This window comes from Pteropus vampyrus, unplaced genomic scaffold (assembly GCF_000151845.1).
Source record: "Pteropus vampyrus isolate Shadow unplaced genomic scaffold, Pvam_2.0 Scaffold71, whole genome shotgun sequence".
Classification (NCBI taxonomy): domain Eukaryota; kingdom Metazoa; phylum Chordata; class Mammalia; order Chiroptera; family Pteropodidae; genus Pteropus; species Pteropus vampyrus.
The window spans coordinates 1541200-1556430 of NW_011888852.1; the positions used below are offsets into that span (position 1 = coordinate 1541200).

The 15231-nt window shown below is 39.3% G+C and overlaps 1 protein-coding gene across 1 annotated transcript in view; it reads left to right on the forward strand.

The window, feature by feature from the left end:
* Positions 1–5749, forward strand: part of KL (klotho) — a gene marked incomplete at its 5' end in the record, with an annotated part of 50811 nt that extends 45062 nt beyond the window's left edge. Inside the window, 2 exons of the mRNA XM_011361861.2 lie at positions 2055–3156; positions 3708–5749. Coding sequence (XP_011360163.1) covers positions 2055–3156; positions 3708–4051 — 1446 coding nt within the window. The remainder of the gene's footprint in view (positions 1–2054; positions 3157–3707) is intronic.
* Positions 5750–15231: the final 9482 nt, after the last annotated feature.

Sequence of the window (15231 nt, forward strand, 5' to 3'; positions counted from 1 at the left end):
AAAGGAAGGCAGCTCCAATAGACGCTGGACTTGAACTTCTCCAGAAGCTCTCTAGTGGGAAAAGGCTGCAATTGCTGTTTTATTCTTTCTGCTTTCACCGTGAGCTATGTATTATTTTGGTAGTGTACTTTCCAAGCTGACTTCCTAATTGACAAAGTCAAAACAAGTTTGTTTGTTTTTTTTTTTTAGAGCAGTTCTGAGAAGTGTGCGCATACGTTTTCATTTACAAGCAGTACTCTATACTTTTATTACATTTAAGTTTTGAGAAGAGACTTTTAGACCATTGCAATTTATCTTTTCCCTCCTGGAAAATATTAATGAGGCATGCATCTTGCTTGAAAATCTTCAAAAATAATATTCCACTAAACACACAATGAGTCTGAAATCTGACCTTGGGCTTCTTCACATGGATTGTCACTGAACTTGGACCTAATTTCCCAGCAGACAGTGTTTCTCCATAACCACTAATGCTCACAGTGAATTGGGTCCAGAACCTGCTACATACTGGGACATGGGTTTCTTTAATATTGGTCATATTAGGAGAAAGTTTCTTCAATACACACTAAATACATACTTCATACCCATTCTTTCTGATTCAGCTTTATTATTTTACTTTTTTATTAACAAGTCGACCAATTGATGGAGGCTAGATAGAATTTTGCCTCAACACTCATTTCTAAATGTCTAGTACTTTTTAAGAAATAGATTCCCCCTTCTCCCAAAATTATACCTAGTCTCTCACATTTGTTTTCACATGGACTAAATTATGTTACAAAAGTTACGAATTTAGTGAACTCAGAGTTCTATAAAAATAATCTAAAAAGTTCTTTCAAGTTATGAACACTTACATTTCAAAAGAGCATGCAAATTTTCTCTCGCAAAGCGGCAGACATGCGATTTGTGGGTGCATCACGGTGGAAAAATGCTTTTCGGCAGTCCCTCAGTATTAGAAGAAATGCATGGGAGGGTGACCTACAAAGGACGGTCCTCCAGAAAAGGCCATTTCCCTCTGACACGCTGTGGTTTATAACTTTCCTTTGTGAACACAGCACTGACTTCCCCGGAGGGTCAAGAGCTCGCTGGCAACAGGCGGGTAAAACTGGGGCTCGTCTGACCCCTGCTTCTACAGAGGGTCAACTGGCATCACCTGCTCTGAGGGAATTCTTTCCGGGCAGACCACAGGCGTAGGCAGTGGCTCCTGGGGTGGCCTTTCAGTTTGCTTTCCGTCCCTGGCTTGCAAGCGGAGGGAGGATTTTGTCCACTTTACCTAAAGACCTCTGTTCGTTTTAGAAGCTTCTGTGTCAGATGTTGAGAAAACTATATCGTCATGATCGTCACAGAAAACTTATCAGGGGAAATTTTTTTAAATCCCGTTATCGGTGGATGACAATATTGTTGCCTAGTTCTACATTCTCCGTTGCTTTCCACCATCAGTCAGACTGAATTTGTTAAGTTCAATACAGGCCAATAAAAGGCCAGTTATGCATATTTAGTACCTTCTCGACCTAGAGCGAACCCCGGTGCCGAACGTGATTTTAAGAAGCACAGTTTAATTTTAGGATTTTGAGAAGCACAATTTAATTTTAAACACCATTTAATTTTCTGACTCTCACTCAGGCTTTAAGTGTTATCTTTGTCTAGTCTTTTTTTTTTTTTAATTTGAAAGTTTCATTTCATTAGTGATTTCTTATAATAAAAGAAAAAGGTCCAAAAATACTGTGCTTACTTAACAGACAGGAGATGTGTGAGAATCGCTAATGTTTGCCATCTGAAGTGAGGAATAAAAAAAGATCCAGATTTTTTTTTTTTTTTTCAGCATTAAATAAAGTAACACTTCAAGGGGTTGACAGAAGTACAGGTAAAACAAATACACATAGAAGTGGAATGTTTTCTTCTTCGGGAGCTCCCTATTCACAAAAAAACTGTTTCCATTTTCAGCTAGAACGGTTACTGGTTTTGCTCAGCTTGCTCACTAGCTGTCGAATTGCACTGAATTACTTTTCCAGGCCTGTTCCGGCGAAGTCACAGAATTATGGTCACTCTGCTCCTCCTAGGTCGACACCACTCTGTCTCAGTTTACCGACCCGAGCGTCTACCTGTGGGACGTCCACCGCAGCAAGGGGCTCATTAAGGTGCAGGGCCTCGTGACCCAGAAGAGGAAATCCTACTGCGCCGACTTCGCTGCCATCAGGCCTCTGGTCTCCCTGCTCCAGGAAACGCACGCGACGCATTTCCACTTCGCCCTGGACTGGGCCCTGATCCTCCCACTGGGCAACCGGTCCCAGGTGAACCACACGGCCCTGCACTACTACCGCTGCGTGGCCAGCGAACTGGTGCGGGCCAACATCACCCCGGTGGTGGCCTTGTGGCGACCCGCGGCCCTGCGCCCAGGGCTGCCCGCGCCCCTGGCTGCGCACGGCGCCTGGGAGAACCCCCACATCGCCCCGGCTTTCGCAGAGTACGCCGGGCTGTGCTTTAAAGCGCTCGGCCCCCACGTCAAGCTCTGGGTGACGGCGAGCGAGCCTTACACTCGGAACCTCACCTACAGGGCCGGCCACAACCTCCTGAAAGCGCACGCGCTGGCCTGGCACCTGTACGACCAGCAGTTCCGGCGCTCGCAGAGAGGGCGAATCTCCATCGCCTTGCAGGCCGACTGGGTGGAACCCGCCTGCCCTCTCTCCCCGAGGGACAAAGAGGTGGCCGAGAGAGTTTTGGAATTTGACATCGGCTGGCTGGCCGAACCCATTTTCGGCTCTGGGGATTATCCACGTGTGATGAGGGACTGGCTGACACAAAGAAACGATTACCTGCTACCTTATTTCACTGAAGATGAGAAAAGGCTAATCCGCGGTTCCTTTGACTTTCTGGCTTTAAGCCATTACACCACCATCCTTGTAGGCTGGGAGAAAGAAGATCCAGGAAAATACAATGATTACCTGGAAGTGCAAGAAATGACCGACAGCACCTGGCTTAGCTCCCCGGGTCAGGTGGCAGTAGTGCCCTGGGGCTTGCGCAAAGTCCTGAACTGGCTGAAGCTCAAGTACGGAGACCTCCCCACGTACATCATCTCCAATGGCGTAGATGACGACCTGCACGCAGCCCAAGACGCCTTGAGGGTGTATTATATGCACAATTATGTAAATGAAGCTCTGAAAGGTAAGGCCCCTCCGAAAAGCAGCTTCCTGGAGGTTGTGTCACCCAAGGCCGTGATACCTGTTAGAAATTCTCAGCTGTAAGCACTGTCACCTTCCCAGAGAGAAGTGCTGTTCATTTCTAGCCACACCTAACGTGTCCTACAGAGAGTTAGTATTTTCCCCAGGGATAAAGGAGTTTAGCTAAAAGCGGAAGACCGAAAGTCCTTGTCACCTACTCCGGACCTGTGATAGCCTGGTCTCCCCCTGTCCTTCATCCTCAGATGGCCTCGCGGCAGTCTGACCCCCTTCACATACGTGAAGATTTAACTCAAGTACTTCATCAGAGGTTTAATTATATAAAACCTACTATGTTCAATGTAGCGCAGTATCTATCTTGATATTTGCCTATTTGTCTTCCCGTAAAAGAAGCCTTTTCTGATTAAGTCTAATTTAGTCCGAAGTTCTATTAAATGGTATTGAAATTTTCCCCGATACACCAAAGCCATGTAAAAGTAAAGTGTTGTATGCGAAATATTTTCATGACTATTCTCCTGTCCTTTTGTTTTTTTCTAGCCTATGTATTGGATGGGATCAAACTTTGTGGATACTTTGCCTATTCGTTTAATGATCGCACAGCTCCGAAATTTGGCCTCTATCGTTACGCCGCCAATCAGTTTGAGCCCAAACCATCCATGAAACATTACAGGAAAATTATTGACGACAACGGCTTCCCGGGTCCCGAGACACTGGGAGGGTTTTGTCCAGAAGAATTCACCCTGTGTGCCGACTGCAGTTTTCTTCATACGCGAAAGTCTTTGCTGGCCTTCATAGCTTTTCTCTGTTTAGCTTTTATTATTTCTCTTTCTCTTATTTTTTACTACTCTAAGAAAGGCAGGAGAAGTTACAAACGGTCCTGAACATTTTCCAGTTCATTTATTTTGAAATAATTATGCACACATGAGCTGTTGACCATTGCATTTCTCAGTGTTGTGACACCATGGATTTCATATATCCGATTGCTAGAAAACCTCTTTGTGGCATATGACAGGGGTTTTGAAACGAGCACGAGTGATTGTAAAATCTTGAATGATGTCCATAGTGCCTGCATTTGTTCCTTTAGCGGGGGTAGGGCGGGATCAAAAAACCCGACAAGGGCTGTCATTACTGCAACACATTCTGTAACAAAAGCATGACAAATTGAAACAGCTCTGTAACATTTTTACAGAAACTGAGTGACAAGATTAGGATACTTTTTTATGTGCCCATTCTTAAATGTAATGTTTACTTAAAGTAATAGCTGCAAATGTTGGCATACAAAGTGAGTCTCAAGTAACTATCTCTCCACTGCCTGATATGCCCACTGGTCTCTGCTGAACCACGTTCCCTTTGAAAAGGAAGATGTCAGCATGTAGGAGAGTTGACAAAGGGCCCTAGGCCGAAACGTTCCTTTTAAAAGCAGCGCTTCTGTCAAATGCTGCTAATATTAATTTAGATATCTGGTTGATGATATACTTAGCAGAGCAGATTACAGAACTTTATATTTTTATGTGACTTTCAAGACGCTCTGTAAAGCCCAGGTCCTTGAGGGCTCTGTGTCGCTGGGGCCTTGTGCAGGGCCTGCTTATCGTAGACTTTCACTAAATGTTGGCAGAAAAATAAACATGACTCATGAGATGCTGGGCTCTTCAGGAAGTGCCAACCGATCGTGAAATGCATTGGCTCTGGGAGGAGGGAAGGAGAGAAAAGTATGTATTATGAGCCACCTTATGATTAATTTGATTATAAACCCTTTCATTTTGCAGCAGACCTTGGAATGAATGAGATGACCTTTCCAGAGAGAATAAGGAGGAAATAATAACTCATCTTGTGAACAGCAGTTCCTCTTTCTGTTCTTTAGAATGTACCATAATTTCTTTGAGTTTTAAAAATTCTTGATAGGTCCAAATGCATTCTGTCTGATAACACTGGAAAATTTGGTTTTGAGATTGCCGAGGGCCAGTTTATATCTTTGTTGCTACTTCCGTGGAACTAGCTTTGAGCTAGTTTAGATTTGAACTTTTACACGGAAACATGCTATGGATTGCCAGAAAGGGTTAAGTCTTGTCCTTTAATGCCCCTTAAATAAGTTTTGCTAATTTTCAGACAGGCAAACCTATCACACTAGAGTTGCAAAAGATCCTAGTGTTTGTTTTATAGATGAGCTAACACTGTATCGGGCAAGATAAACCGACATCACATCATATCGGGCACAACTAATTTTGCTGATAGGGGGCTACAGTGTATAAGAAACACTGTACTGTATTATGTATCATCTTTAGAGGTGGTATGATTTTTTTTTCCATGAAAGATTAGCTTTTAGTGATACTCTTAAAAATTGAACTTATCAAAATCGGAAACTGGAGAATCATAGTTTATTTTATGTATATATTCTTTCTGATTATAACAGTAATATATATTCATTGTAAAAAAAAATTAAATCAGATACTATATGTAAAAAGAAATTACCTGTTCTTTCACCACCCTGAGTTAGCCACTATTACCATATTCTATGTATTTCATTTTACATAAGAATCAGATCATATTGTAAATAGTTATTTATCTTTATTAATTTTTATTGTGTGTATTTTCTTTGTCAATCTTCAAAAGCATGATTTTTAATAGTTGTAATTTCACTACATGAATTTATCATAACTTATTTAACCATTCCTATTTGTTGGACTAGTTTCTTCTTATTGTTAATTACTGTTAAATAATGAACGTTGTTTAAAAATGATTTTCTTGCTACGATAATTTTCTTGGGTGTAGAGAGAAGTCATTCTGTCCCTTGATAAAGTAGTATAATAAATCTACCTACAACTTTGCCCCCTTTCATAGCCATTTGACTGATCGCCAGATAAATTTCTTAAAGATATATATTTTTTGAATTGTCTAAACCACATAGAAAATGATCCGATTGGTGAAGAAATGGGTCTGACAACAAGAAAAGCGAACTGCAAGGTAGGTTGGTGCCCCAGGCTAGTCCCTGGGAGAGAATTTCAGACACCGAGAGAGCAAAATAGAGAAAGAGCTGAAACAGACAAAACAGAGAAGTACGGAAGAGAAATGACATCTCGAAACCATTCAAAATCACAGTGAGAGCATCATGCTAACTCTGAGTCCCCACAGGCCTTAGGGGAGGGCGGTGGCTCATCAGTCATCAGAGGGCGTCACTCACATCAGTCCCCGGATGCGGAGGCGGGGCCCGGGCTGCAAAGGTGAAACTTTCTGGTCCAGCGGGGCGAAGCGCGCTCATTTCTTAACCCTCCCGCTGATGCTCTACTCCCCGGAATCCTCGGCTTTTCACCAGTTCACATACCTACTTTTTAAGATGTAGAGATCATTCCCGTGGAACTCCTGCAGCTCTTAGTACCTTGTGAGGCCACCTCTACAGTAGAGTTGAGCGGTCAGCTGTGGCCACCCGAGGCTCTTGGCTACTTTCTGACACATTTGCCTTTGCCCGACACACACAGACCCTGCCTCCGACCCAGGAGGGTCGCTCACACTAATGCCCAGGTCCTTTTGCATTGGTTTAGAAGGACTGGTTTTCAGATTCCTTAAGGACATTTTTCTTTTCTTTTTTCTTTCTTTCTTTCTTTCTTTCCTTTTTTTTTTTTGTCTTCCACAGACATTATTAGAATCTACTAATGTTTTGGAAACTTTCCTTTATATTATTTATAACAGTGCTTGCCAAGAGAGATATAATGCACGCCACGTAGTTTAAATTTTCTAGTAGTCACATTAAAAAAAACTAAAAATCACACACAAAAAATAAAGCTTAATACTATATTGTATTTTTCCCAACCTATCTACTATATTATAATTTCAACATGCAATCAATATAAAAATGATTAAAATTTTTACATACTTTTCTTGTACTGAGTCTTAGGAATCCGGTGTGTGTTTTACACACACAGTGTGTCTTGTGCTAAGTTTGGGCTAGCTACACTGCAAGCTCTCAACAGCCACTTATGCCTAATGGCGACTGTATTGGACAGTGTAGATCTCAAAGAAAGCCTTGCTCTACTAAGTCACTCTACAGCATAATTAATATATCTAAAATATTTAACAACTTAGAAGTCTAAACTTTTTTCGAGAATCTTCTAAGTTCTGGAATCCAAGGAAATGTAAATTGGCATGTAAATTCACAATTAAGCTAAACTATTGATTATAACAAATATTTTAAAGAGATCTATGTGGACACAAGATTTTGCCATTCTGAATATCATAATTCCGGCAGTGGATTAGATTGCTTTCCTTTCCCTATAGTCTGTAATTCGGTCTTTTCTCTAGTTCAAATTGCCCTTTTGCAAATTAATAGAGCAATTAAATCATTCTATAGCATCTCCATTTAATAATATGAAAAATGCTGCTGAAAATATCAGCCTGGGAAGAGAAAGGTAATCTGGATGATGTAGACCAACCTTGACAGAAGGGCCTTGATTCTAGAGGGGAAAACAGAGGTCTTTTTTGTTTGTTTGGTTTTGTTTTTTTTGTTTTTTTGGTTTTTGTTTTTTTAGTATTTATCAGTGTTTTATACAAAATATTGTTCAATAAATGCTTTTCAGTTGACTATGTATAGGGATGGATGATGGGATAAATGAATGAACAGAATAGCTTGCTGGCATCACCTTTGTTCAGAGACTGATTTAATAAAGACCAGCTGTCAGGAATCAGAAACTGCTCTGTGTTAGATGCCACACACCTCAATTCTGTGTATTCAGAGGAACGATACGCTTATACGTGATAATCGTTGATACCCTGTCTTTTTAGGTGGCAAGCCAATAACACTGCTTTCCTAAGTCATCGCCTCTAGACTAACCACTGAGAGGATTGTAACTTTTTTTCTTCTGTTATCCACAGTCCCTCAACTAGTCAATCGTTTTGCTTGCAAGACTTGTCATAGGGTTAAGTTCTTTATCTGAAAATATAAACAGGGAACTCATCTTCGAAAAGGAATCCTGTTACGTCATCTGCAAATACTTATAATTTCTTAGAACGTGTAACTTTATGCTCAGACCCATTACGTTTTCCCATTTTTATAACCATTAAATATTGTTGGAGTTTTGTTTCTTGCAATGTATTTCCTGGAATAGTCTTGTTTACTCATATTCCATTTATCCTTAATGTGCATGTGATTTTTTTCTTAATCAGATATTTAGAACTCAGTAACAAAAAACCAAGGACTGTTACAGTCAGTGTGATGCACTCCAAATCTCTTTAGTTATTTTATTTGAGACTTAGATAGAATCTACAACTTCATAGAATGCCCTTGATAAAACTAAACTAACAAAGTCAATCTGCACAGTCACTTAATAATACCAGATTATTTTCTTGGATCCGAATTTTATGAATGTTGGATCGATTGAAGCCTGAAGTTAATTTGGCAGAAGTTGTGTCTGTATCAGTATGTCATATCAGCTGCTCTTTTGAAATAATCTAATGACACAGACAAAACACTGAAATTTGTATATTTGTTATTTAGTCGGTAGATATTTGAAGGCTCATTAACTAAATTTGTATGTGATTCGAAATTTCTGGTGGAGTATCTGATTTTGGTTATAATCTTTCAATATGCTTATTTTATGGAAAAACTAATTAATTTTAAATGATCTTATTTATTTTATGTAAATTATTTTCAGCTGAATGTTGCCCTAAATAAATTGCTAGAATAGGCTGACAATCTTTCTTTTTTTGAATCTCAATTGATTAGCTTGGAAATTTTCTTTTCAATATCACAGTGGTTGTTGTCTAAATGTTGCCTCAGGCATTTCAACCTGTTTTGATCTCCAACTGCATGTGAATCACAGCTTTGGCTAATTTAGTTCCGATTTATTAGAATGCAAGCTCTATATAGTGCTTCCAGGCTATGCTGTTGCATTTAAGACATGAGATTTTTATATCTATTTTTACTTTCTCTTTAAATTGTGGATATTATGAGTCTCTGGTAGGTAACCTAAAGGCTTCAAAATATAAAATTTTAATTGACAGGGGCAGTAGTGATGAGCAGCTGAATGAGATATAATTAGAGAATGATTGACAGATCAGGTGAAAATATACATTAGTAAAAGACAAAGACGAAAAAATGAACAAGATTTTATTCCAAATTGGTAGCATTCTGAAATGTCCTTATTTTATCTGTGCCTGTCATGAACCTAATGACCCGCCCAAACCAACACGTGGGGTCGCATCGGACTGACGACACCAGAGCTGCAAGGTTCCAGCACTGTTGGGGACGTTGCCGGCAGCAATGGCTCCCTAGAGAGGAAGGAGGGGGAGGGGAGCGGGAAAGCTTGCGAGGGCTTGCAGGATAAGGGGGAGCCTATGCAGGGAGTAGGGCCTCTGGATCTGTGGGTTCGGGGTACACTTTCCAAATGCAGATGACCAGGCCTTTTCCTCACAGTCCCCACTTTCTGAAGTGCTCTTAGAGAGATGGCTGCCGGACCCAGGGTTTGGTGAGAGGCTCTCCCGAGTGATTCTGACGGAGCGCTCAGAATCTCGGGTGGCATGGAAGAGTGTGGCCAAGGACAGATTGAGTAGATGCAAGAAAATGAGAAAGACCCAAGGACAAAAGGGACTGAGCCGGAATGTCAGAGCTAAGAGCTGAGAGGTGCAGCACTTTTGCTTCATGTCAGGAGGGCCGTGCTGAGGGGGTAACGCTGTTGGAGGTCGTGATGCGTAGAGAGTGTTAGTCCAGGGTCCTGGGAAGAGCGTTTGCAGAGGCTGGGATGGCTGAGAATGGTTTCAGGGCTTTTGACGGTGAGCCCAGTGGAGCGGGGAGAGAAGCAAAGTACGACAGATGAGAACTGCAAGAGAGGCATCAACGTTTGACCAGAAAAGAGTCAGAACAGTCCTAAAATGAAAAACAAGAGCAGGTGAATGGAGATGGCTCTGGGGAGGAAGGACCCCGCCAGCTCTGCCAAGCACGGGACAGAGTTTGGGAAGGAAAGAGCCAGATTGGGACCTTCCGATGCCTAATTCTAATCTCAAACTTGCTTTATAACCTGAAGCAAAACCCATTGAGCCAAGTCGTTTTTGTCTGTAGACAGAGGGAGTAAATCCAGACCAGTAGGTTTCAACCTTGGGTAAAGGTTAGAATCACGTGGGACCTTTTAAAAAGTCTCCAAGCAAGTTAAATAAGATTCTCTCGGGCCGGGATCCAGGCATTGATACTTTTTAAAGCTCCTAGCTAATCACAATAAGAAGCTAAAACTGAGGACCGGTAATCTAAATCAGCTGTCCACATTTCCTGTGCACACGAGTCACCTGGGGATCCTGGTGAAGTCCCAGTTCCAAGTCCGAGCCTGGAAGTCTGCGGTGGCCTGAGATCTTGCATTTCAACACCTCGCCCCTGCCACCAGGGGTGCCCAGGATGCTGCTGTTTTGTGGACTACACTTTGAGGAGCAAGGGGTTAAGGGTCATGGATGATTGTTTGAAGGATGGATATAGTTTGTTCTAATGGGGCTACCAAGAAATAGAGAGACAAGAATTACTAGTCTGTTTCTACCAGAATGGGAGAAAGAGCCAGAACAAAACAGAGTGGCTGGTAAACAGGTACCAATTTAAGGCTGTCATAATCAGAACTTTAAGATCCAGTTAATGTCTAATAACAAGTTCTAGCCTTAAATGCACAATCATTTTTGAAACAGAACTTCTAGATAAATAACTATACTTTTTAAAAATAAAAACTAATTTAATATGAAAAAAAATGGAGCAGATTTTCTCCTCTGCATTTTTAACATTTTAGGAGAGTAACTCTGAGTCAACGGCCTCAGGATATAAACATCATATAAGCTCAAACATCTGTGATGATGTATGTTCAATATAAGATGATAAAAAACAGTTTCATATTAGTTATAACTGCATAAAATTATCATGTATATATTTACTGATGATACAGATAAAATGTGAATCCTGAGGTATAAAAGTTTTAAGCTTATTGGAATTTTTCATTATTAAGAATATATCTAAAAATACACATCGAATGAAGAGCAAATGAATCTACATCTCGAAGGGAGCTTTAAGTCTGAAAAAAGAGAGTTCTGGAAAGAACTTTTTGGAGCCTGCGATAGACTGACCCTTTTCTACCTGGAGGAGTCACAGGGCCTGGGTTTAATTATTTGCCACTTCTTTCCAGAGCTTGGTGCATCTATTATGAAGCTTAACTGTGTTAATGTCTAATGAGAAAGTAATTAGCAAATGTCAAAGCATTAATCCAGATTAAGTTGTTATTATTATCTCGCTCTCTCCCACTGAATCCACTCCTATCACCTTTAAAGATGAGGTATAATTTCTTCCTTAAATGTTAGAATTCACCAGTGAACCCATCTGGGCCTGGTGCTTTCTGTTTTGGAAGGTTATTGATTCAATTTTTAAAAGGAATACAGGCTTATTGATTGTATATTTCTTCTTAAGTGAGTTTTGGCAAATTGTGTCTTTTGAAGAATTGGTCCATTTTATCTAAATTATCAAATTTATGGGTATAGAGTTCGTAGTATTTCTTTATTATTCTTTTAATGTCCTTGAGACATGTAGTGATGTCTCTCTTATCATTTTTCAATATTAATAATTTGTGTCCTCTTTTTTTCTTAGCCTAGCTACAGGCCTATTGATTTTACTTATCTCTCAAAGAACAGGGTTTTTTTTTTTCTCTGTCAATTTCCTGTTTTCAATTTCATTGATATATGCTCTAATTCTTATTTCTTTTCTTCTGATTACTTTAGATTTGATTTGCTCTTATGTTTCTAATTTTTACCTGAAGTGGAAACATAGATTATTGAATTCAGATTTCTTCTTTTCTAATATATCTATTCAATACTATAAATTTCTCTCTAAACACTGCTTTTACTGTTTCCCACAGATTGTGATAAGTTGTGTTTTCATTTTCATTTCATTCAAAATATTTTTAAATTTCTCTTGAGATTTCTTCTTTGATGCATATGTTATTTAGAAATGTATTGTTTATTGTCCACATACATGAGTATTTTTAAGTTATCGATTTCTGGTTTAATTCCATTGTGGTCTGACAGCAATCATTAAATGACTACTATTTTTAAAAATTTATTAGGGTATGTCTTATGGTCCAGATGTGATCTATCTCAGTGAGTGTTTCATGTGAACTTGAAAAGAATATATATTCTGTTGTTGTCGGATGATGCTGTCTATAGATGTTGATTATATCCAGTTGATTGATGGTATTGAGGAATTTAATTATGACCTTACTGATTTTCTTCCTGCCGGATCTGTCCATTTCTGATAAAGAGGTGTCGAAGTCTCCAACTATAATAGTGGATCTATCTGTTTCTCCTTGAAGTTCTATCAATTTTTACCTCACATAGTTTGATACCCTTTTGTGAGAAGCGTACATGTTAAGTATTGTTATGTCTTCATGAGGAATTGACCCCTTTATTATTATGCAATGTCCTTCTTTATGTCTAATACCTTTCCTTGCCATGAAGTCTTCTCTGTCTGAAATTCATATAGATGATTCTACTTTCTTTTGGTTAGTGTTAGCATGGTATTTTTTCCATCATTTATTTATATGTACATTTATGTTTAAAATAAATTTCTTGTAGACAATTTACAGTTGTTTTTTGATCCATTCTGACAATCTCTTTTCTTTAACTGGTGCATTTAGACCATTGATTTTCAAAGTGCTTACCGATGTAGTTTGATTAATATCTCCCACATTCATTATTGTTTTCTATTTGTCATCCTTATTCTTTATTCCTATTTTTTATTTTCTGTTCTCTACTGCCTTTTGTCTTTTTACTTGAGCATTTTATTTGATTCGACTTCTTCTCTTTCTTAGCATACTAGCTATATTTCTTTTTATTGCTTTTTTAGTGGTTGCCCTAAAGTTTGCAATATACATTTACAGCTAAGACAAGTTCATTTTCAGGTAACACTATACCACTACACAGGTAGTGTGAATACCTTATAATAACAAAATAATCCTAATTCCTCCCTCCCATCCCTCGTATGATTGCTGTCATTCACTTCACTTATATATTAGCATACATAAGCATATAAATATGCATAACTCATTTTATTGAGCTTTGCTTTACTGTACTTCACAGATGTTGCGTTTTTTACAAATCGAAGGCAAGACATTCCACCAGCAAAAAGATGACAACTCATTTTGTTGCAATACGTACTTTTATTGCAGTGGTCTGGACCTGAAACTACAAGATCTCTGAGCTATGCTGATAGATGATAGACGATAGATGATAGATGATAGATAGATAGATAGGTCAATGATAGATAGATAGAAGATAGATAGGTAGATGATAGATGGATAAATGATAGATAAATGATAGATAGATAGATAGATAGATAGACAGACAGACAGACTTAGATATGTATAAACACAAAGATATAAACATAAGCATACGTAATTAAATACATTCTTGATATTATTATTTTGAACAAATGGTTATCGGTTAGAACAATTAAAAATAAGGAAAATGAAAGTTTTTTTATTTTACCTTCAGTTATTCCTTCTTTGATGCTTTTCCTTTATCTGAATTTCTGACCTACATTTTTTTCTTTCACTTTAACCAACTCGTTCTAATATTTCTTGCAAGACAGGTCTATTGGCAACCAATTCTCCCAAGTTTTATTTGTCTTAGTCTTTATTATTTTTCACTTTTGAAGGACAGTTTCATGGATTACATAATTCTAGGTTTGTGATTTTTTTCCTCTCAGCACTTTAACTATTTCACTCCCTTCTCTTCTCATTTGCAGAGTTCCCAAGAAGTTGGATGTAATTCTTATCTTTGTTTTCTTATAGGTATGTTGTTTTTTCCCCCATTGGCTTCTTTCAGGGTTTTTTTTTTTTTCTTTATCTTTGAAAATGATATGCCTAGGTGTGGTTTTGTTTGAGGGTTTTTTCTTTTTTCTTTTCTTTTGTACTTATCTTTATTGGTGTTCTCTGAGCTCCCTGGATCTTTTGTTTTGTGTCTGACACTAATTTAGAAAAATTCTTAGTCATTATTGTTTTAAATATTTTTTCTTTTCCTTTTTTTTCTTTCTTCTCCTGCTCTTCTCATTGTGCATACGTTATACCCATTGTAGTTGTCACATCGTTGTCGAGTATTCTGGTTTTTTTTTTTTTTTTATCTCTTTGTTATTTTTGTTTTTCATTTTTGGAGGTTTCTCTTGAGATCTCTTCAGACTCAGAGATTCTTTCCTTAGCTATGTCCAGTCTGCTTCCAAGCCCATCAGAGATATTCTTCATTTCCATTGCAGTGCGTTGATCTCTAGCATTTTGTTGTTGTTGTTCTTAGGATTTTCATTTCTATGCTTACATTGCCCATCTTTCTTGTCACTTGTCTACTTTATCCACTAGAATCCTTAGCATATTAATCATAGTTGCCTTAAATTTCCAGACTGATAATTCCAAAATTCCTGTCATGTCTGGTTCTGATGCTTGCTCTGTCTCTTCAAACTGTGTTTTTGCCTTTTGGCCTACCTTGTAATTGTTTTTAAGAGTCCAGCAGAAAGTACTAGGCAACAGTAGCTGCTGTAAACAGGCCTTTAGTAAAGCGGTGGTGAGGCGTGGGGGGAGGGGAAGGGTTCTGCAGGCCTGTGATTAGGGCTCCGTCTTTTAATGAGCCTGTGCCTCTGGGCTGTAGGCTTCTCCGATGTTTCTCTTTTTTCTCTCTCCCCTTAGGCGGAACAGAATGGCTAGAGTGAGATGGAGTCGGGTATTTCCTTTCCCCCATATGGAGGCTGCTGACTGACTGGAGATGGGTATTTTCCTTCTGCAGGGCAGTTAGGCTCTGTAAATACCCAGCAGGTTAGGCTTCGTTAACTAGCTTCTCCCGAGGGCAGGGCTTGTTAAGCAGGAGAGTCCTCTGGTGTGTTTCAGAATGATTCCTTGCCCCCTCCCCCTGCCAGAAGCACAAGGGGATTTTTCCCGATTGACTGTGAGAACCTGGTCAAACTCCTAGAGTAAATTTCACAAAATTGTGCCCCCTCCCACCCCCCCACCCATGACTCGTTCTCCTTGAAGGTTTTAATGCTAAGGGTTGTCCACACTGGGCGCTGGCAGTTCGC